Source organism: Nerophis ophidion, linkage group LG04, assembly GCF_033978795.1.
Source record: "Nerophis ophidion isolate RoL-2023_Sa linkage group LG04, RoL_Noph_v1.0, whole genome shotgun sequence".
Lineage (NCBI taxonomy): Eukaryota > Metazoa > Chordata > Actinopteri > Syngnathiformes > Syngnathidae > Nerophis > Nerophis ophidion.
This window is the reverse complement of record NC_084614.1, coordinates 3,757,312-3,781,268: the sequence shown is the minus strand read 5'-3', so window position 1 is coordinate 3,781,268 and position 23,957 is coordinate 3,757,312. Positions and strand designations below refer to the sequence as shown.

Here is a 23,957-nt window from a genome sequence, read left to right as displayed (position 1 = left end):
AACCGAATGTCAACCAGCAGGTTTTGGTGAGAAAATTGTGGCTAAAAAGTCAGTTCTTACCGGAAAAAAGCTGAGTTTGTGCCGTCCATAGCTGCTGTCGACTACACTGCGTGTCAACACACCCGTGGAGACACCCTCCCGACTATCAGGCACTATTAAACTCACTAAAACACTAGCAACACAATAGAAAGATAAGGGATTTCCCAGAATTATGCTAGTAAATGTGTCTAAAAACATCGGAATCCGTCCCAATGCAATCGCGTTTTTTTTTCTTTCTTTCTAGTCCGTCGCTGTCTTTATCCTCAAACCTTTCATCCTCGCTCAAATTAATGTGGAAATTGTCGTTTTCTCGGCACTTTTTGTCGGAGGCTCCCATTAAAAACAATGTGAACATGACGTCATCGTCTGCGACTTCCAGTAGAGGCCGGGCTTTTCTTTTATCACCGAAAGTTGCGAACTTTATCATGGATGTTCTCTAGTGAAGTGAATTATATTTATATAGCGCTTTTCTCAAGTGACTCAAAGCGCCTTACATAGTGACACCCAATATCTAAGTTACATTTAAAGCAGTGTGGGTGGCACTGGGAGCAGGTGGGTAAAGTGTCTTGCCCGAGGACACAACGGCAGTAACTAGGATGGCACAAGCGGGAATCGAACCTGCAACCCTCAAGCTGACTCTACCAACCGAGTTATGCCTCCCCTACTAAAATCATTTCAGAAAAAATATGGCAATATCGCGAAATGATCAAGAATGGAGCTGCTGTCCGCGTTTAAATAAGAAAATCTCATTTCAGTAGGTTTTTAAGTGAGAATCGATCCATCCATCCATTTTTCTACCGCTTATTCTCTTTTTTTGGCGCCTAAGTGAGAATCTATCCCTCTTAAAAAAAGGTCCCATTTAAATGGGAATGAGTTGCAACCATGTGGTGTCTCTCTGCAGGTGAGCACACCTTGTTGGCTTAAAGTGCTCATTTGCGCATGCTCAGAGAGCACCTCAAAAAAAGGTCGCCGGCGTGGGACGAGCGTGGACGGCAAAAGAGTGTTACGGGATGCCGCGGCAAAGGCAGCGCGCCGTGTAGCGGGAGTACGAGCAGCTCCAGCGTGCTCACTACAATGTTTTTGTATTGACGCGCCCCGGGAAAGCTCAGTGACGTCGCGGCCGAGGCGACCAATGGCAGCCCGTCTTCTATTCGGACAATGAAAATCCCCCGGCCAATCAGAGGCGCGCTCGGCCGGGCGCCGACCAATGGGGAGCGAGCACCGTGGAGAGTAACGCTGGAGAAGCTGGGAGTGAAGACACTGCGTATCGCCTCACTCCAGCACAGCCATTGCCAGCATTTGACAAGCCAGCCTCGGTCTTCTGGTGAGTACAAACACGCCACATTTCCACTGTCCACAACCACCACGAATCCCTCATATCGGGCGAACAACTAGCCTTTGATAGTTAGACCTTGTTTGTGTTTTTTTTTTTTTTACCGTAAAAAAACAAAAAAACACCGTTATATCTCCAGTGTGTAATAATCACGAAATAAACATTCGCCTCGCGAAGACTCGACGACAAAACTCGGATTTTGACAAAAGCCAAAAAATTTGCAATAATCCCCCGGTTCGGTGTGTACCAAAATGGAGTCTAACGACCGTCTGGTTATCGCGTCAAAAATCGGCGAAATGTCTCGAGGCTCGGCGACAATGAAGACGCGGGGCTGCCATTGCACAGCTGTCATGTCACAACACACAAAATGTCCGCAAAGTGGAGGAAAAAAAGGCAAAACGGCGTGAAAATGACATAAGGACGTGTGTTCAGCGACTATTTTAGTCATTTTTTTAATGTAAAAAAAAAAAAAAAAAATTTAAAAAACCTTTACTGTAATGGCTGACTGTACTGGTATAAGAAACAACAGTGACAAGCGCAGTTGGTGTAAAAGTTTTACCATGCGACATCTATTGACTTGTAACCCCGATTATTATACAAGAATGTCGGTAGCAATTCTGTCAAAGGACCGGTGGTTCCATCCACACCCGAAGATGGTGGAGCGCGGAGCGGCCGTGCTGCGCTCTCGCCGCGCAACACAAAGAGAGGGAAGCCATGTTTGCTAGCGTGAAGACGGAGCGGCCATTAGCCGCCATAGAGCCGCACTAGCTCGCTTCCCCAATGCATCTCTATACGCGGGCTGGGTACACGGCGGTCCACGCCGGGTCGTCATCCAGCCCGGCTCGTCGGAGGTTTCACCGGCGTCCCCGAGCTCGGATGGCGGCGGAAGGAGACATTTGAAGGGGACTTTCTTTCATCAGGAGGCCGTTCTCACAAAATGGAAGAAGAAATATTGCCGTCGTTTGCTGACCTCCTTTCCCCGGCACGGAGCGCCATTTCTACAACTAACTTGGCACTGCCCTTTTTTTTTTTTTTCAACATTTCCAACCAATAAACGTTTTATTCCTTTTTTTTATGTAAAACAACAAAATATGAGGTTTTTGCCACACAGGCTGTTGGTGTTGAATAACGGTTTTTATCTTTGTAATAAATACATTTGAAGTGTGGTTTGTCTCTTTTTACTTGGTGCATTTGATTCATTTTCAAGTGTTTTTTGGGTTGTTTTTTTTTGAGGCGTCAACGTAAAGTAGTTGACGTCTTACATCACAAAGAGGACAAGTTGTGTTTATTATCCACTTTTCTTTCAAGCGCCACCATGTCAACACTGGATGGAAAAAAAAGACAACATTTTAAAGACAAAAACTAACAAGAGCAGTTTCATTTTATTCGATTTTTTTTATTAATCCACCCATTTGGAGCCTCTAGACTGCAGAGACTATTTATTAAGGAGATGTTATGAACTTTTCTTAGGTTCTTATGCTATTTTTTTTAAAATAAGTATATGAATACTATTCTGGAAAATTTTGCCAAAAATGTCATACTTATTTTATTTTTTTTTACTTTAATGTACAATTTTTTTCAAATAATTTTGAAACAGACAGATGATAAAATAAAATAAAAATCTGATAATACAATATTTTTGTGATTAATCTATACCAGGGGTCACCAACCTTTTTGAAACCAAGAGCTACTTCTTGGGTACTGATTAATGCGAAGGGCTACCAGTTTGATACACACCTAAATAAATTGCCAGAAATAGCCAATTTGCTCAATTTACCTTTAGTAAATAAATCTATATATATATAAAAATGGGTATTTCTGTCTGTCATTCCGTTATACATTTTTCTTCCTTTTACGGAAGGGTTTTTGTAGGGAATAAATGATGAAAAAAACACTTAATTGAACGGTTTAAAAGAGGAGAAAACACGAAAAAGATGAAAATTACATTTTGAAACATAGTTTATCTTCAATTTCGACTCTTTAAAATTCCAAATTCAACTGAAAAAAATGAAGAGAAAAACTAGCTAATTCGAATCTTTTTGAAAAAAATTAAAATAATTCATGGAACATCATTAGTAAATTTTCCTGAATAAGATTAATTTTAGAATTTTGTTAGAATATATAACAAATTGGACCAAGCTATATTTCTAACAAAGACAAATCATTATTTCTTCTAGATTTTCCAGAACAAAAATTTTAAAAGACATTCAAAAGACTTTGAAATAAGATTTAAATTTGATGTTCTAGATTTGCCAGAATATTTTCTTTGAATTTTAATCATAATAAGTTTGAAGAAATATTTCACAAATATTCTTCGTCGAAAAAACAGAAGCTAAAATGAAGAAATAAAATAAAAATGTATTTATTATTCTTTACAATAAATAAAAAAAAATACTTGAACATTGATTTAAATCGTCAGGAAAGAAGAGGAAGGAGATATGTGTTTAAAAATCCTAAAATCATTTTTAAGGTTGTATTTTTTCTCTAAAATTGTCTTTCTGAAAGTTATAAGAAGCAAAGTAAATTAAAGCTGCAAGCAGCGTTGGTTGGGTCCGCCTCTGGCTGCTGCCAAGCCCTGGTCTAAGTGAGACCTACATAGAGGTCTTTGTTTCATGTCTCTACGACATTCCTAACAGAAGTTACAAGCAGTTTTGTCTGGGTTTTTTCCTAGGGGGCGCTGGAGCGCAATTTTGACTTTTGGGTTTTGGTTTTAAAACTTTTATTTTGAAGGGGTAATTTTTAACTTCCTGTTGATTTTGGCCGAAGGATGTCAGTTATCTAAATGTAGGTCTAAGTGAGACCTACATAGAAGTTTTTGTTTCATGTCTTTCCGGCATTCCTACTGGAAGTTACAAGCAATTTTGTTTGTGTTTTCTTCCTAGGAGCAGTTTTTGCTGTGTTTTATTCAAAAATTGCGCTAGAGCGCATTTTTTAATTTTCGGCTTTAGTTTTATCATTAGATCGCAATTTTTGACAGTCTTGATGTGTGTGCCAAGTTTGGTGAGTTTTGAAACATTTTAAAGGGGTCAAATTTCAGCTCAAAGAGGCAAAAATAGCATTTTTTGCGAAAATTTTGCTTTGAATGAGTTTTTGCCAACTTCCTGTTGATTTTAGGTATAGAAGGTTTCAATTGGAAAAGTAGGTCTAAGTCAGTCCTACATATAGGGTTTTGTTTCATGCCCCTACGACATTCCTACTGGAAGTTTCAAGCAATTTTGTTTGTGTTTTCTTCCTAGGAGCAGTTTTTGCTGTGTTTTATTCCTAAATTCGGCTAGAGTGCATTTTTTAATTTTCGGGTTTAGTTTTTTCATCAGATCACAATTTTTGACAGTCCTGATGTGTGTGCCAAGTTTGGTGAGTTTTGAAACATTTTAAAGGGGTCAAATTTCAGCTCAAAGAGGCAAAAATAGCATTTTTTGCGAAAATTTTGCTTTGAATGAGTTTTTGCCAACTTCCTGTTGATTTTAGGTATAGAAGGTTTCAATTGGAAAAGTAGGTCTAAGTCAGTCCTACATATAGGTTTTTGTTTCATGTCCCTACGACATTCCTACTGGAAGTTACAAGCAATTTTGTTTGTGTTTTCTTCCTAGGAGCAGTTTTAGCTGTGTTTCATTCCTAAATTCGGCTAGAGTGCATTTTTTAATTTTCGGGTTTAGTTTTTTCATCAGATCACAATTTTTGACAGTCCTGATGTGTGTGCCAAGTTAGGTGAGTTTTGAAACATTTTAAAGGGGTAAAATTTCAGCTCAAAGAGGCAAAAAGAGCATTTTTTGCGAAAATTTTGCTTTGGATGAGTTTTTGCCAACTTCCTGTTGATTTTAGGTATAGAAGGTTTAAATTGGAAAAGTAGGTCTAAGTCAGTCCTACATATAGGTTTTTGTTTCATGTCTCTACGACATTCCTAATGGAAGTTACAAGCAGTCTGTTTTTTGTTTTTCCTAGGGGGCGCTAGAGCGCATTTTTCATTATTTTTATTTTTATTTTTTTTTATTAGATGGCAATTTTCACCAGTTCTGATGAGTGTGTGAAATTTGGTGAGTTTTGGAGCATGTTAAGGGGGTCAAATTTCAGCTAAAAGGGGCAAAAATAGCAATTTTTGCTAAAATTTTGCTTTGAATGAGTTTTTGCCAACTTCCTGTTGATTTTAAGTACAGAAGGTTTTAATTGGAAAAGTAGGTCTAAGTCAGTCCTACATATAGGTTTTTGTTTCATGTCTCTATGACATTCCTAATGGAAGTTACAAGCAGTCTCTTTTTTGTTTTTCCTAGGGGGCGCTAGAGCGCATTTTTAATTTTTCGGGTTTGGTTTTTTTTATTAGATAGTAATTTTCGCCAGTTCTGATGAGTGTGTGAAATTTGGTGAGTTTTGGAGCATGTTAAGGGGGTCAAATTACAGCTCAAAGAGGCAAAAATAGCATTTTTTGCGAAAATTTTGCTTTGAATGAGTTTTTGCCAACTTCCTGTTGATTTTAGGTATAGAAGGTTTTAATTGGAAAAGTAGGTCTAAGTCAGTCCTTCATATAGGTTTTTGTTTCATGTCTCTACGACATTCCTAATGGAAGTTACAAGCAGTCTGTTTTTTGTTTTTCCTAGTGGGCGCTAGAGTGCATTTTTCATTTTTGGGGTTTGGTTTTTTTTAATTAGATGGCAATTTTCGCCAGTTGTGATGAGTGTGTGAAATTTGGTGAGTTTTGGAGCATGTTAAGGGGGTCAAATTTCAGCTCAAAGAGGCAAAAATAGCATTTTTTGCAAAAATGTTGCTTTGAATGAGTTTTTGCCAACTTCCTGTTGATTTTGGGTATAGAAGGCCCGATTGTAGCTGAGATAGGCGCCAGCGCCCCCCGCGACCCCGAAAGGGAATAAGCGGTAGAAAATGGATGGATGGATGGGTTTCAATTGGAAAAGTAGGTCTAAGTCAGTACTACATATAGGTTTTTGTTTCATGTATCTACGACATTCCTAATGGAAGTTACAAGCAGTCTGTTTTTTGTTTTTCCTAGGAGGCGCTAGAGCGCATTTTTCATTTTTGGGGTTTGGTTTTTTTTAATTAGATGGCAATTTTCGCCAGTTGTGATGAGTGTGTGAAATTTGGTGAGTTTTTGAGCATGTTAAGGGGGTCAAATTTCAGCTCAAAGAGGCAAAAATAGCATTTTTTGCGAAAATTTTGCTTTGAATGAGTTTTTGCCAACTTCCTGTTGATTTTAGGTATAGAAGGTTCTAATTGGAAAAGTAGGTCTGAGTCAGTCCTACATATAGGTTTTTGTTTCATGTCTCTACGACATTCCTAATGGAAGTTACAAGCAGTCTGTTTTTTGTTTTTCCTAGGGGGCGCTAGAGTGCATTTTTCATTTTTGGGGTTTGTTTTTTTTTAATTAGATGGCAATTTTCGCCAGTTGTGATGAGTGTGTGAAATTTGGTGAGTTTTGGAGCATGTTAAGGGGGTCAAATTTCAGCTCAAATTAAAGCTGCAAGCAGCGTTGGTTGGGTCCGCCTCTGGCTGCTGCCAAGCCCTGGTCTAAGTGAGACCTACATAGAGGTCTTTGTTTCATGTCTCTACGACATTCCTAACAGAAGTTAAAAGCAGTTTTGTCTGGGTTTTTTCCTAGGGGGCGCTAGAGCGCATTTTTCATTTTTGGGGTTTGGTTTTAATACTTTTATTTTGAAGGGGTAATTTTTAACTTCCCGTGGATTTTGGCCGGAGGATGTCAATCATCTAAATGTAGGCCTGAGTGAGACCTACATAGAAGTTTTTGTTTCATGTCTTTCCGGCATTCCTACTGGAAGTTACAAGCTATTTTGTTTGTGTTTTCTTCCTAGGAGCATTTTTTGCTGTGTTTTGTTCCAAAATTGCGCTAGAGCGCATTTTTTAATTTTCGGGTTTAGTTTTGTCATCAGATCGCAATTTTTGACAGTCCTGATGTGTGTGCCAAGTTTGGTGAGTTTTAAAACATTTTAAAGGGGTCAAATTTCACCTCAAAGAGGCAAAAATAGCATTTTTTTGCAAAAATGTTGCTTTGAATTAGTTTTTGCCAACTTCCTGTTGATTTTAGGTATAGAAGGTTTCAATTGGAAAAGTAGGTCTAAGTCAGTCCTACATATAGGTTTTTGTTTCATGTCTCTATGACATTCCTAATGGAAGTTACAAGCAGTCTGTTTTTTTCCCTAGGGGGCGCTAGAGCGCATTTTTTTTTTTTTTTTTTTTTTTTTTTTTTTTTTTATTAGATGGCAATTTTCGCCAGTTCTGATGAGTGTGTGAAATTTGGTGAGTTTTGGAGCATGTTACAGTTCGAAGATGCGGCGGAATAATAATAATAATAATAATAAAACGCACCAGTTTCAATAGGGTCCTTGGCCTAAAAAATAAATGAATTTATTTAAACAAGTAAAGACCAAGTCTTTAAAATATTTTCTTGGATTTTCAAATTCTATTTGAGTTTTGTCCCTCTTAGAATTAAAAATGTCCAGCAAAGCTAGTAACTAAATACAATTTAAAAAATAGAGGCAGCTCACTGGTAAGTGCTGCTATTTGAGCTATTTTTAGAACAGGTCAGCGGGCGACTCATCTGGTCCTTACGGGCGACCTGGTATTTTTTAGATGGCATTATTTAATACATTTTCCAGTGTGGATGTCTCAAGGGTGACATATTTCTTCCTTTGATATCATTTTTTTAAAAGCACTTTGTGTATGTAAAGTGCTGCCTGCATAAATAATGTTGGCTTGCTTGACCGTTTCCCTTTCAGATTTTTGCGCAGTAGGTGTTTTACTCGGCCAGGATGAGGAAAGATCCTTCCAAACCACGGGGCAAGATGTCCTCCTACGCCTACTTTGTGCAGACCTGCAGGGAGGAGCACAAGAAGAAACATCCCGAGGCTTCGGTCAACTTTTCCGAGTTCTCCAAGAAGTGCTCTGAGAGATGGAAGGTACGTTGTTCCGGGGTTGAACCTTCGTAATAACTCTTTGACCGCCGAGTACTCCTCCTTGCAGACCATGTCCGCCAAGGAGAAAGGCAAGTTCGAGGACCTGGCCAAGCAGGACAAGGTGCGCTACGAGCGCGAGATGGTCAACTACGCCCCCGCCGGCAGAGGCGGAAAGCAGAAGAAGTTCAAGGACCCCAACGCCCCCAAGAGGCCCCCGTAAGTCCCCTCACTGCCACTAGGACAGTGGGTCCCAAACTCAATCCAGTCTGGAGTACAACCCATCCTTGCAGGGTATTCTTTCAAATGGACCAAAACAAATAGTTACTAAAGACGTCTTATATTAGGAGTGGACATTAGTGGTGTGAAGATTTGGACACTTGTAACGATTCCGATGTTCGATTCATGAGTCAAATCGATTCTTGCAGGGTGTTATTTGGAATAGACCAAAACAAATAGTTACTAAAGACGTCTTATATTAGGAGTGGACATTAATGGTGTGAAGGTTTGGACATCTGTAACGATTCGATCCAAATCCGATGTTCGATTCTTGAGTCAAATCCATTCTTGCAGGGTATTATTTGGAATAGACCAAAATAAATAGTTACTAAAGACGTCTTATATTAGGAGTGGACATTAGTGGTGTGAAGATTTGGACACTTGTAACGATTCCGATGTTCGATTCATGAGTCAAATCGATTCTTGCAGGGTGTTATTTGGAATAGACCAAAACAAATAGTTACTAAAGACGTCTTATATTAGGAGTGGACATTAATGGTGTGAAGGTTTGGACATCTGTAACGATTCGATCCAAATCCGATGTTCGATTCTTGAGTCAAATCCATTCTTGCAGGGTATTATTTGGAATAGACCAAAATAAATAGTTACTAAAGACGTCTTATATTAGGAGTGGACATTAGTGGTGTGAAGGTTTGGACATCTGTAACGATTCGATCCGATTCCGATGTTCGATTCTTGCAGTGTATTATTTGGAGTAGATCAAAAATAAAAGTTATTAAGAGAGTTTTATTAAAGACGTCTTATATTAGAGGAGTGGACATTAGTGATGTGAATGTTTGGACACCTGTAACAATTTGTTTCTTTTGTTCAATTCAGAATTGATTCTTTGAGTCAAACAGCTTCTCACAGAGTATTATTGGGAATAGACAAGGAAAACAAGTTTCTAAGGGTGTCTTATATTAGGACTGGACATTAGGAGTTTGACTCTTTGGACACCTATAGCGATTTGGTAAAATTCCGATTTTCAACTCAGAATCGATTTTTGATTCAAACCGATTCTTGCAGTGTATTATTTGGAATAGACAAAAAAAAAATGTTATTAAGGGTGTCTTATTAAAGACGTCTTATATTAGGAGTGGACATTAGTGGTGTGAATGTTCAATTCAGAATTGAAACGCGGTTCTTATTCATCCCGATTCCTAATTTTCCAAAATGGATTAAAAAACAAAAAAAGTTTTCCTTCTGAGAATCATTTTTAAAAAAGGTTTTGAGGCCGAAAAGTTTGTAAAAATGTTCTTACACCAAATAACACGTTGCAAAAATATCTTTGAATTGATTCTAAATGGAATCGGATTCGATTCTGAATTGAACATTGGAATCGGATCGAATCGTTACAGGTGTCCAAACATTCACACCACTAATGTCCAATCCTAATATAAGACGTCTTTAGTAACTATTTGTTTTGGTCTATTCCAAATAATACACTGCAAGAATCGGTTTTACTCAAGAATTGATTCAAAATTAAACATTGGAATCAGATTGAATCGTTACAGGTGTCCAAACATTCACATCACTAATGTCCACTCCTAATATAAGACGTCCTTAGAAACTTTTTCTTTTTTTGGTCTATTCCAAATACACTGCATGAATCGGTTTGACTCAATTTATTCTTAATTGAAAATCGGATTGAATTAAATCGTTATAGGTGTCCAAACATTCACACTACTAATGTCCACTCCTAATATAAGACGTCCTTAGAACCTTTTTTTTTTTGGTCTATTCCAAATAATACACTGCAAGAATTGGTTTAACTCAAGAATTGATTCTTAATTAAAAATCAGATTGAATCTAATCGTTATAGGTGTGCAAACATTCACACCACTAATGTCCACTCCTAATATAAGACGTCCTTAGAACCTTTTTTTTTTTTTATGTATTCCAAATAATACAGTACAAGAATTGGTTTGACTCAATAATCGATTCTTAATTGAAAATTGGATTAAATCTAATCGTTTTAGGTGTCCAAACATTCACACCACTAATGTTTACTCCTAATGTAAGACGTCCATAGAAACTTTTTTTGGGGGTCTATTCTAAATAATACACTGCAAGAATCCGTTTAACTCAAGAATTGATTCTTAATTAAAAATCAGATTGAATCGAATCGTTATAGGTGTCCAAACATTCACACCACTAATGTCCACTCCCAATATAAGACGTGCCTAGAAACTTTTTTTTGGGGGGGTATATTCCAAATAATACACTTCATGAATAGGTTTGACTCAGTTGATTCTTAATTGAAAATCGGATTGAATTAAATCGTTATAGGTGTCCAAACATTCACACCACTAATGTCCACTCCTAATATAAAACGCCCTTAAAAACTTTTTCTTTTTTTGGTCTATTCCAAATAATACACTGCAAGAATCAGTTTGACTCAGATGATTCTTAATTGTAACTCGGATTGAATCGAATCGTTTTAGGTGTCCAAACATTCACGGCACTAATGTCCACTCCTAATATAAGACGCCCTTACAAACTTTTTCTTTTTTTGGTCTATTCCAAATAATACACTGCAAGAATCTGTTTGACTCAGATGATTCTTAATTGAAACTCTGATTGAATCGAATCGTTACAGGTGTCCAAACATTAGTTTCCACTCCTAATATAAGACGCCCTTAGAAACTTTTTCTTTTTTGGTCTATTCCAAATAATACACTGCACGAATCGGTTTGACTCAAGAATCTATTCTTAACTGAATATCGGATTGAATCGAATCGTTCCAGGTGTCCAAACATTCACACCACTAATGTCCACTCCTAATATAAAACGCCCTTAAAAACTTTTTTTTTTGGTCTATTCCAAATAATACACTGCAAGAATCAGTTTGACTCAGATGATTTTTAATTGAAACTCGGATTGAATCGAATCGTTCAAGGTGTCCAAACATTCACACCACTAATGTCCACTCCTAATATAAAACGCCCTTAAAAACTTTTTTTTTGGTCTATTCCAAATAATACACTGCAAGAATCTGTTTGACTCAGATGATTCTTAATTGAAACTCTGATTGAATCGAATCGTTACAGGTGTCCAAACATTAGTTTCCACTCCTAATATAAGACGCCCTTAGAAACTTTTTCTTTTTTGGTCTATTCCAAATAATACACTGCACGAATCGGTTTGACTCAAGAATCTATTCTTAACTGAATATCGGATTGAATCGAATCGTTCCAGGTGTCCAAACATTCACACCACTAATGTCCACTCCTAATATAAAACGCCCTTAAAAACTTTTTCTTTTTTTGGTCTATTCCAAATAATACACTGCAAGAATCTGTTTGACTCAACTGATTTTTAATTGGAAATCGGATTGAATCGAATCGTTACAGGTGTCCAAACATTAGTTTCCACTCCTAATATAAGACGCCCTTAGAAACTTTTTCTTTTTTTGGTCTATTCCAAATAATACACTGCAAGAATCGGTTTGACTCAATTGATTCTTAATTGGAACTCGGATTGAATCGAATCGTTACAGGTGTCCAAACATTAGTTTCCACTCCTAATATAAGACGCCCTTAGAAACTTTTTCTTTTTTGGTCTATTCCAAATAATACACTGCAAGAATCTTTTTGACTCAACTGATTTTTAATTGGAAATCGGATTGAATCGAATCGATACAGGTGTCCAAACATTAGTTTCCACTCCTAATATAAGACGCCCTTCGAAACTTTTTTTTTTGGTCCATTCCAAATAATACACTGCAAGAATCTGTTTGACTCAGATGATTCTTAATTGAAACTCGGATTGAATCGAATCGATACAGGTGTCCAAACATTAGTTTCCACTCCTAATATAAGACGCCCTTAGAAACTTTTTTTTTTGGTCTATTCCAAATAATACACTGCAAGAATCTGTTTGACTCAGATGATTCTTAATTGAAACTCGGATTGAATCGAATCGTTACAGGTGTCCAAACATTAGTTTCCACTCCTAATATAAGAATCCCTTAAAAACTTTTTCTTTTTTTGGTCTATTCCAAATAATACACTGCACGAATCGGTTTGACTCAAGAATCTATTCTTAACTGAATATCGGATTGAATCGAATCGTTCCAGGTGTCCAAACATTCACACCACTAATGTCCACTCCTAATATAAAACGTCCTTAGAAACTTTTTCTTTTTTTGGTCTATTCCAAATAATACACTGCAAGAATCTGTTTGAATCAGATGATTCTTAATTGAAACTCTGATTGAATCGAATCGTTACAGGTGTCCAAACATTAGTTTCCACTCCTAATATAAGACGCCCTTAGAAACTTTTTCTTTTTTTGGTCTATTCCAAATAATACACTGCAAGGATCTGTTTGACTCAACTGATTTTTAATTGAAACTCGGATTGAATCAAATTGTTATAGGTGTCCAAACATTCACACCACTAATGTCCACTCCTAATATAAGACGCACTTAGAAACTTTTTATTTTTTTGGTCTATTCCAAATAATACACTGCAAGAATCTGTTTGACTCAGATGATTCTTAATTAAAAATCTGATTGAATCGAATTGTTATAGGTGTCCAAACATTCACACCACTAATGTCCACTGCTAATATAAAACGCCCTTAAAAACTTTTTTTTTTTGGTCTATTCCAAATAATACGCTGAAAGGATCTGTTTGACTCAACTGATTTTTAATTGGAAATCGGATTGAATCGAATCGTTACAGGTGTCCAAACATTCACACCACTAATGTCCACTCCTAATATAAAACACCCTTAAAAACTTTTTCTTTCTTTGGTATATTCCAAATAATACACTGCAAGAATCGGTTTGACTCAATTGATTCTTAATTGGAACTCGGATTGAATCGAATCGTTACAGGTGTCCAAACTTTAGTTTCCACTCCTAATATAAGACGCCCTTAGAAACTTTTTTTTTTGGTCTATTCCAAATAATACACTGCAAGAATCGGTTTGATTCAACTGATTCTTAATTGGAAATCGGATTGAATCGAATCGTTACAGGTGTCCAAACATTAGTTTCCACTCCTAATATAAGACGCCCTTACCTTAATAACTCGTTTTTTTTTGGGGTGGGCGTGTCCAGCTCGGCCTTCTTCATCTTCTGCGCCGAGTTCCGCCCGAAGGTGAAGAGCGAGAGTCCCGGCCTGACCATCGGGGACGTGGCCAAGAAGCTGGGCGAGATGTGGAACGGCACGGCCTCCGAGGACAAGCAGCCCTACGAGAAGAAGGCCAACAAGCTGAAGGAGAAGTACAAGAAGGTAAGTCGGGAGGAGGACAAGAAGTCCGGAGCCCTCACCCCCGCTCCGTCCCCCGGCAGGACGTGGCGGCGTATCGCTCCAAGGGCAAGGCGGGCGGCGCTCCGGCCAAAGCGCCGGCCAAGGCGGAGAAGAAGAAGGAGGACGACGATGACGACGATGACGAGGAGGACGAGGAGGACGAAGAGGAGGAGGACGAGGAGGACGAGGACGAGTAGCGAGGCTGTGGTGAATGTCACTTGTTTTTATGCTGTACAGTTTGTTTGTAAAGTAACGTCCCTCCACCCTGTCAGGCCCCGCACTATTAAGCCCCGCCCCCTCGTGCGCAGCCACAACACAAAAAAAAAAACGTTTCTGTCTCGTGTGTTTTTTTTTCTTTGTCTTTTTCATTTTCTTGTTCTCTGACAATTGAGGTCTTTATGTGTTAGCCAAGAAGAGAGAAGTCGGCTTTATTCTTCAACTTTCAACTGCTTCGGATGTCAATAAACATTTTTGTAATAAAGCCGTTGTTTTCTTGGAGGACAGCACTTTGACTTCCTGCCAACACAGGAAGTTGTCACAATAAGGTTATTGGTTGAAGTTAATTACATCAAATGAGGAAATAATCCAACATTTGACATGTTTTGTTACTTCACACATTTTTACTGTTTAAAAAGAAAAAATTCATATATAAAAACATTTTAAACTCGCGAGTTACATCACTTTTTTAATGTTTTTTAAAAATATTTTACTTCATTTTTTATTCGTCATATATAAACATTTAAACTTTCTAGTTACATCATTTAACATTTTTACAGGTTTTTAAAAAATATATATTTTACTTGTTTATATATGAAGAAAAAACATTTAAACTACATCACTTAAATTTTTTACTGTTTTAAAAAATATTTTACTTTGATTATATATTATACATAACTTTTTTTTATTGTGTTTTTAATATTTAAGAAAAAAAACTCCAAACACATTTAAACTTTGAAGTTACATCACTTACATTTTTTACTGTTTTTTTTTAAAATATTTTACTTGTTTATATTTGAAGAAAAAACATTTCAATTATTTTCATCACAAATTTTTTTTACAGTTTTTTTTATATTTTAATAGTTTATGTATGAAGAAAAAACTTTAAACATTTAAACTTACATTTTTTTTACAGTTTTTTTAAATAATGTTTTTTTTCTTTATATATAAACATTTAAACTTGATTTACATCACTAAACTTTTTTACTGTTTTTTTATATTTTAATTGTTTATATATGAAGAAAAAAAACTTCAACACATTTACCTTTTTTTTTACTGTTTTTTTTATATATGTTAAAAAAGATTCTTCATATATAAACATTTAAACTTTCTAGTGACATCACTTAACATTTTTACTGTTTTTTAAAATAAATATTTTACTTGTTTATATATGAAGAAAAAACATTTAAACTATTTGCATCACTTGTTTTTTTTTACAGTTTTTAAAAAATATTTTAATAGTTTATGTATGAAGAAAAAACTTCAACACATTTAAACTTTCTAGTTACATAACTTACCTTTTTTTTACTGTTTTTTTAAGTACAGTTTTTTTTCTTTATAAACATTTAAACTTGATTTACATCACTAAACTTTTTTACTGTTTTTTATATTTTAATTGTTTACATATGAAGAAAAAAAACAACAAATTTACCTTTTTTTTTACTGTTTTTATTTATTTATTTAAAAAAATTCTTCATATGTAAACATTTAAACTTTCTAGTTACATCACTGAAGATTTTTACTGTTTTTTTTTTAAATATTTTACTTGTTTATATATGAAGAAAAAACATTTAAACTATTAACATCACTTAAATTGTTTACTGTGTTTCAAAAATATTTTACTTGTTTATATATTTAAAAAAAACTATTTACATCACTGAGCTTTTTTTATTGTGATTTTAATATTTAAGAAAAAAACTTCAAACACATTTAAACTTTGAAGTTACATCACTTACCTTTTTTACTGTTTTTTTTAATATTTTACTTGTTTATATTTGAAGAAAAAACATTTAAATTATTTCCATCACTTATTTTTTTTTACAGTTTTTTATATTTTAATAGTTTATGTATGAAGAAACACATTCAAACTTACCTTTTTTTACTGTTTTTTTTAAATAAAGTTTTTTTTCTTTATATATAAACATTTAAACTTGATTTACATCACTAAACTTTTTTACTGTTTTTTATATTTTAATTGTTTATATATGAAGAAAAATACTTCAACACAATTACCTTTTTTTAACTGTTTTTTATATTTGTTAATTTTTTTTCTTCATATATAAACATTTAAACTTTCTAGTTACATCACTTACTTTTTTAATGTTTTAAAAAAATATATTTTACTTGTTTATTTTTTATTCGTCATATGAAAACATTTAAAATTTCTAGTTACATCACTTAACATTTTTACAGGTTTTTAAATTTTTTTTTTACATGTTTATATATGAAGAAAAAACATTTAAACTATTTACATCACTTAAATTTTTTTTACTGTGTTTTTAATATTTAAGAAAAAAAATTCAAACACATTTAAACTTTGAAGTTACATCATTTACCTTTTTTACTGTTTTTTTTTAAATATTTTACTTGTTTATATATGAAGAAAAAACATTTTAACTATTTGCATCACTTATTTTTTTACAGTTTTTTATATATTTTAATAGTTTATGTATGACTAAAAAACTTCAACACATTTAAACTGCCTTTTTTTTACTGTTTTTTTTAAATAAAGTTTTTTTTCTTTATATATAAACATTTAAACTTGATTTACATCACTAAACTTTTTTACTGTTTTTTATATTTTAATTGTTTATATATGAAGAAAAAAGACTTCAACACAATTACCTTTTTTTTACTGTTTTTTTATATTTGTTAATTTTTTTCTATAAACATTTAAACTTTCTAGTTACATCACTAACCTTTTTAATGTTTTTTAAAAAAATATTTTACTTGTTTAGTTTTTATTCGTCATATATAAACATTTAAACTTTGTAGTTTTTTTTATATTTTACTTGTTTATATATGAAAAAAACAACTTAAATACATTTAAACCATCTAAATACATCTAACTTTTTTACTGTTTTTGTAATCATATTTTACTTTTTTATATATGAAGAAAAAAACATTTAAAGTATATGACTTAACGTTTTGGTTGTTTATATATGAAGAGAAAAAACTTCCAACACATTTAAACTTTCTTGTTACATTACTTTTTAAATTATTATTAATATTATTATTTTTTTACTGTTTTTTAAAAATATTTTACTTGTTTATTTTTTATTCTTCATATATACATATTTAAACTTTCTAGTTACATTACTAGACTTTTAAACTTTTTTAAATATTTTACTTGTTTATATATGAAGAAAAATACATTTAAAACTATTTTCATCATTTAACTTTTTTTTTACAGTTTTTTTTATATTTTACTTATTTATTTATATATGAAGAAAAAAATAACTTAAAAATATTCAAATTTTCTAGTGACATTAAATAACTTTTTTTTTTACTGTTTTTTATATTTGACTTGTTTATATCTGAAGAAAAACAACTTTAATACATTTAAACCATCTAAATACATCTAACTTTTTTACTGTTTTTGTAATTATATTTTACTTTTTTATATATGAAGAAAACACATTTAAACCATATCACTTAACTTTTTTGCATTTTTTTTTAAATATTTTGATTGTTTATATATGAAGGGAAAAACTTCCAACACATTTAAACTTTCTTGTTACATTACTTTTTAAATTATTATTATTATTATTATTTTTTACAGTTTTTTTTAAATATTTTACTTGTTTATTTTTTATTCGTCATGTATAAACATTTAAACTTTCTAGTGACATAACTAAACCTTTTTACTTTTTTTTATATTTTACTTGTTTATATATGAAGAAAAATACATTTAAAACTATTTTCATCATTTAACTTTTTTTTTTTTACAGTTTTTTTATATTTTACTTATTTATTTATATATGAAGGAAAAATTAACTTAAAAATATTTAAATTTTCTAGTGACATTAAATAACTTTTTTTTTTTACTGTTTTTTTAAATTTGACTTGTTTATATCTGAAGAAAACACAACTTTAATATATTTAAACTATCTCATTGCATCTCACTTTTTTTTACTGTTTTTAAAAAATATATATTTTACTTGTTTATATATAAGGAATTCTTTTAACAAAACATTTAAACTTTCCTGTTATATCACTTAACTTTGTTTTACTGTGTTTTTATTTTTATTTTAATTGTTTATATATGAAGACAAAAAACTTCTAAAACGTTTAAACCTTCCTGTTAAACCACTAAACTTTTTTTTACAGTTTTTTTGTATTTGTGTATAGGAAGAAAAAAGCTAACATTAAAACATATGCATGACATTAATTACATGTGCTCTGTGAGCCTATCAGTGGTCTTTGGCGACATCTAGTGGACAAAAGTGAGAACTGCAGCAATGTGGCAAAAGACGATGTGTCTATTGGGGCTGACATTTAAATAATCGGGGTGACGATTCGATTCAGAATCGATTCTCCATTCCAACCGATTCATGAATCAAAATCAGTACTTTTTTAATAGAATTTGGTGACTGGTTCTATGATCAATATGTTCTTCCATAATAATAATGAGGAGTTTGATAAAGTACAACCCCTTTTTTGAGCTGAAAAACGTCCAAAAACCATTGGAGCCTAGTTTGGCGCCATGCCACGCCCACATCCTATGGCGTGGAAACATTTTGTTTGCAATCAATCAATTTTAATCGCGGCTCATGTGGTCAAAGTCCCTAGAAGAAGTTTGTAAAAGTACCAACCATTTTTTCCGCCGTAAAATGGCCAAAAAGCATGGGGTTCCTGAGACTTTTATCAGCGTGTGACGTCATTCTAGACGTCCACTGCGATTTACGTGTCGATACGTGAAACGGGTAGGCGGGGCTAATTTTTATTCTCATTTTAAAGGTGGCGCTAGAGAGCCAATTTTGAAATGTCAATTTTTTGACCCCACAAAATATGGATGTATTTTTTGCCACATTTTTTTGGCCACATTTCGTGCATGTTAAGACCTCAAAAAGGCGTCCAAACGTCTGGAAGAATTTTTTTTTTCGCATAGAGATTTCAATCTACAGTATCGGCTTGGTGTCGACTAGATCAGTGGTCCCTAACCACCGGGCAGCAAAATAATTTTTAAATCAATTTAAAAAAAAATTTAATTTTAATTTTAATTTTTTTTATTAAATCAACATAAAAAACACAATTAGTGCACCAACCCCCAAAAAAACTCCCTTTTTCATGACGAATGAATAAATAAATACAATTTAAAAATCCCCTCCCCCCCCCGGGCCTCAGAATAATTTTTTATTAATTGTTATTTTTTGTTATTTTTTTTTTTTAATCAAATCAACATAAAAAACACAAGATACACTTACAATTAGTGCACCAACCCCCCCCAAAAATATATATTTTTCATGACAAAAATAATAATAAAAAATATTTAAAAATTTAAAAAATCACCCCCCCGAGCTGCAGAATTTTTTTTAATTGTTTTAATTTTTTTACATTTTTTAATTTATTTTATTAAATCAACATAAAAAACACAAGATACACTTACAATTAGTGCACCAACCCAAAAAAAATCCCCTTTTCATCTAAAAAATAGAAAATAAAAACATAAATAAAATAATAAATAAAAATAAAAAACCCAGGCCGCAGAAAAATGTATTATTATTATTTTTTATTTTATTTGTAATTTTTATTTACTTTTATTTTTCATTAAATCAAAATAAAAAAAACACAAGATACAATTACAATTAGTGCACCAACCCAAAAACCCACCCTTTTTCATGACAAAAATAATAAAAAAATAAAATAAAAAAAAATCACCCCCCTGGGCTGCAGAATTTTTTTTATTAATTGTTTTTTATTTTTTTTAGTAAATCAACATAAAAAACACAATATACACTTACAATTAGTGCACCAACCCCAAAAAAATCTATTTTTCATGACAAAAATTATAATAAAAAAAAATTAAAATTAAAAAAATCACCCCCCTGGGCTGCAGAATCTATTATTAATATTATTATTATTATTCTTTGTCATGAAAAAGGGAGGTTTTTGTGGTTGATGCACTAATTGTAAGTGTATATTGTGTTTTTTATGTTGATTTAATATATATTTTTTTTTATCAAAATGAATACAAAAATTATTCTTCAGCCCGGTGGTTGGGGACCACTGCACTAGATGGTAGTGTTGTAATGAAGCTTGGTGTCCACTAGATGGTAGTGTTGTAATGAAGCTGGGTGTCCACTAGATGGTAGTGTTGTAATGAAGCTGGGTGTCCACTAGATGGTAGTGTTGTAATGAGAACCTTTTTTTTGGCTGGTGCACTAATTGTGAGTGTATCTTGTGTTTTTTTATGTGGATTTAATTAAAATATATAATAATAATAATAATAAGAAGAAATTATGTCTACCAATAATAAATAAATAAAATAAAAGAAAAGAAAAGAAATCAAAATAAAATGAAACAATGAAAGAAAGGAAAAGTAAAGGAAACAAGGGAAAATAACAGAAAGTACATCAAAAAAGAAAACAAAAGAAAGGAAAACAAAAAAGAAATTAAAAAAGGAAAACAAAAAAGAAAAAAAAAGAGAATCAAAAAAAGAAAAGAAAAGTAAAGAAAAGAAAGGAAAACAAAATTAAAAGAAAAGGAAAAGAAAAAAAGAGAGGAAAAGAAAACAGAAAAGATAATAAATAAAAAAAGGAAACAATCAAAGAAAGGAAAAGAAAAGTAAGGAAAAGGGAAATGGAAAATAAATCAAAAGAAAAGAAAACAATAAAAGAAAGGAAAAGAAAAGAAGACAAGAGAAGAGAAGAGAAGAGAAAAGAACAAAAGAAAAGAAAAAGGAATAAAAAATGGAAAAGTAAAGAAAAGAAAAGAAAAAGAAAAGAAAAGTAAAGAAAAGAAAAGTATAGAAAAGAAAAGGAAAATAAATAAATAAATAAATAAAATAAAAAACTGCGATGAGGGGGCGACTTGTCCAGGGTGTACCCCACCTTCCCCCGCAACCCTAAAAGGGAATAAGCGGTGGGAAATGGATGGAAAGAAAGAAAAGAAAACAAAAGAAAACAAAATAAAAGGAAGAAAGAAAAGACAAAAAAATAAAGGAAAAGAAGAAAATAAAAAAGTAAAATAAAATAAAATAAAAGTAAAAAAGAAAAGAAAAGTAAAGAAGAAAGAAAACCAAAGAAAACCAAATAAATCAAAAGAAAACAAAGAAAAAGAAAAAGAAAAAAGTAAAGCAAACAAAATAATTTAAAAGAAAACAAAAGAAAAAAAAAATAAAAGGAAAAAGAAAACGAATGAAAAGGAAAGAAGAGAAAAGTAAAGAAATAAAAGAAAAAAAAACAAAACAAAACAAAAGAAAAAAAGAAAAGAGAAGAAAATAAAATGAAATAAAATAAAATAAAATAAAATAAAATAAAATAAAATAAAATAAAATAAAATAAAATAAAATAAATATATAAATGAATAAAAACATTTATTAATTAATAAATACACAAAAGAAAAGAAAAGAAAAGAAAAGAAAGGAAAAGGAAAGGAAAGAACAGAAAAGGAAAGAAAAGAAAAGAAAAGGCAAAAAAAGAAAAGAAAGCCAAATAAAAAGGAAAAAAGACAACTAAACTAAAGTTAAGTTAATTGTTTCACTTTCAGTCAGCTGGAAACAGGCCAGGCTCCGCCCCTTTTCACCTCTACCTGCTCATTGTGCAAACAGTAACACATTTGCAGTGCACTCACATCTATTAATGGAGATTATTTGCCAGTGCACTCACATCTATTAATGGAGATTATTTGTCAGTGCACTCAGCATCTATTAATGGAGATTATTTGTCAGTGCACTCACATCTATTAATGGAGATTATTTGTCAGTGCACTCACATCTATTAATGGAGATTATTTGTCAGTGCACTCACATCTATTAATGGAGATTATTTGTCAGTGCACTCACATCTATTAATGGAGATTATTTGTCAGTGCACTCACATCTATTAATGGAGATTATTTGTCAGTGCACTCACATCTATTAATGGAGATTATTTGTCAGTGCACTCACATCTATTAATGGAGATTATTTGTCAGTGCACTCACATCTATTAATGGAGAATATTTGCCAGTGCACTCAGCATCTATTAATGGAGATTATTTGTCAGTGTACTCACATCTATTAATGGAGATTATTTGTCAGTGCACTCACATCTATTAATGGAGATTATTTGCCAGTGCACTCACATCTATTAATGGAGATTATTTGTCAGTGCACTCACATCTATTAATGGAGATTATTTGTCAGTGCACTCACATCTATTAATGGAGATTAATGGTCAGTGCACTCACATCTATTAATGGAGATTATTTGTCAGTGCACTCACATCTATTAATGGGGATTATTTGTCAGTGCACTCACATCTATTAATGGAGATTATTTGTCAGTGCACTCACATCTATTAATGGAGATTATTTGCCAGTGCACTCACATCTATTAATGGGGATTATTTGTCAGTGCACTCACATCTATTAATGGAGATTATTTGTCAGTGCACTCACATCTATTAATGGAGATTATTTGTCAGTGCACTCACATCTATTAATGGAGATTATTTGTCAGTGCACTCACATCTATTAATGGAGATTATTTGTCGGTGCACTCAGCATCTATTAGTGGAGATTATTTGTCAGTGCACTCACATCTATTAATGGAGATTATTTGTCAGTGTACTCACATCTATTAATGGAGATTATTTGTCAGTGCACTCACATCTATTAATGGAGATTATTTGCCAGTGCACTCACATCTATTAATGGAGATTATTTGTCAGTGCACTCACATCTATTAATGGAGATTATTTGTCAGTGCACTCACATCTATTAATGGAGATTAATGGTCAGTGCACTCACATCTATTAATGGAGATTATTTGTCAGTGCACTCACATCTATTAATGGAGATTATTTGTCAGTGCACTCACATCTATTAATGGAGATTAATGGTCAGTGCACTCACATCTATTAATGGAGATTATTTGTCAGTGCACTCACATCTATTAATGGAGATTATTTGTCAGTGCACTCACATCTATTAATGGAGATTAATGGTCAGTGCACTCACATCTATTAATGGAGATTATTTGTCAGTGCACTCACATCTATTAATGGAGATTATTTGTCAGTGCACTCACATCTATTAATGGAGATTATTTGATGAGCCAATAGTGTGTGCTGCGCCACGTCTCTCATGTTCCGTCATGTCGCCAGCAGCTGTGTTGCGACAATAATAAACCTGTTGTCGCCGGATTAGTAGCGACAACTGCCGACTCTTCAAAATGTCAACATTGGGGTTGAAAGAGTAAAGTGACGTGACCTTTGACCTCTCCACAGCTCTACTTTTTGAGAGGACTAAATAAATGTTTCATTCGGGGAAAAAGCTCGCTAATGTGCTTCAACTTCCTCTCACACAGTCATTCATGCGAGACTTGGCCACGCCCCTCCCAGAGTCACGTGATTTGCCATAAACAGGAAGTGTCCCACCCACTTTTTCTTCCAACTGACTCTTCACTGCTCGCTGCCGCCATCTTCTGAACGCCATCAAGCTGGCAGACGCAACAACGGATGTGGCGCAGCCTGGACTTCAAAATAAAACAATATGGGATTTTTTATTTTATAATTTTTTTTTTTTACTACGTAATCTAAATTCCAAAGGAAATAAAAAAATATATAAATGTAACACAAGCACATATTCACAATATGGGATTAGTTATTTAATTGTTTTTAACTAAATAATCTGAATTCCAAAGGGAAAAAAATAATTAGAAATGTAAAACAAAAACATATTCACAATATGGGATTTTTACATTTTTATTTATCATTTGATTTTTTTACTAAATAATCTGAATTCCCAAGAAAAAAAAAAGACAATTATAAATGTAACACAAGCACATATTCACAATATGGGATTAGTTTTTGTTTTTTTTAAACTAAATAATCTGAATTCCAAAGGGAAAAAATAATTATAAATGTAAAACAAAAACATATTCACAATATGGGATTTTTACATTTTTATTTATTATTTTATTTCTTTACT

General features: G+C 32.9%; 1 protein-coding gene across 1 annotated transcript; it reads left to right on the top strand.

Moving 5' to 3' along the window:
- The first annotated feature begins 1,205 nt into the window (after positions 1–1,205).
- hmgb1a (high mobility group box 1a) lies at positions 1,206–14,307 on the top strand. The gene is made up of 5 exons (XM_061896773.1): positions 1,206–1,363; positions 8,113–8,292; positions 8,357–8,505; positions 13,634–13,808; positions 13,868–14,307. The coding sequence occupies exons 2-5, from the start codon at positions 8,146–8,148 to the stop codon at positions 14,021–14,023; spliced, it is 627 nt and encodes a 208-aa protein (XP_061752757.1). The 5' UTR covers positions 1,206–1,363; positions 8,113–8,145; the 3' UTR covers positions 14,024–14,307.
- The last annotated feature ends 9,650 nt before the right edge of the window (positions 14,308–23,957 follow it).

Coding starts and splice junctions, on each gene's coding strand:
- hmgb1a (XM_061896773.1), top strand. CDS start 8,146: ATGAGGAAAGATCCTTCCAAACCACGGGGCAAGATGTCCTCCTACGCC. Junction 8,293..8,356: donor AGTGCTCTGAGAGATGGAAG/GTACGTTGTTCC, acceptor TCCTCCTTGCAG/ACCATGTCCGCCAAGGAGAA. Junction 13,809..13,867: donor TGAAGGAGAAGTACAAGAAG/GTAAGTCGGGAG, acceptor GTCCCCCGGCAG/GACGTGGCGGCGTATCGCTC.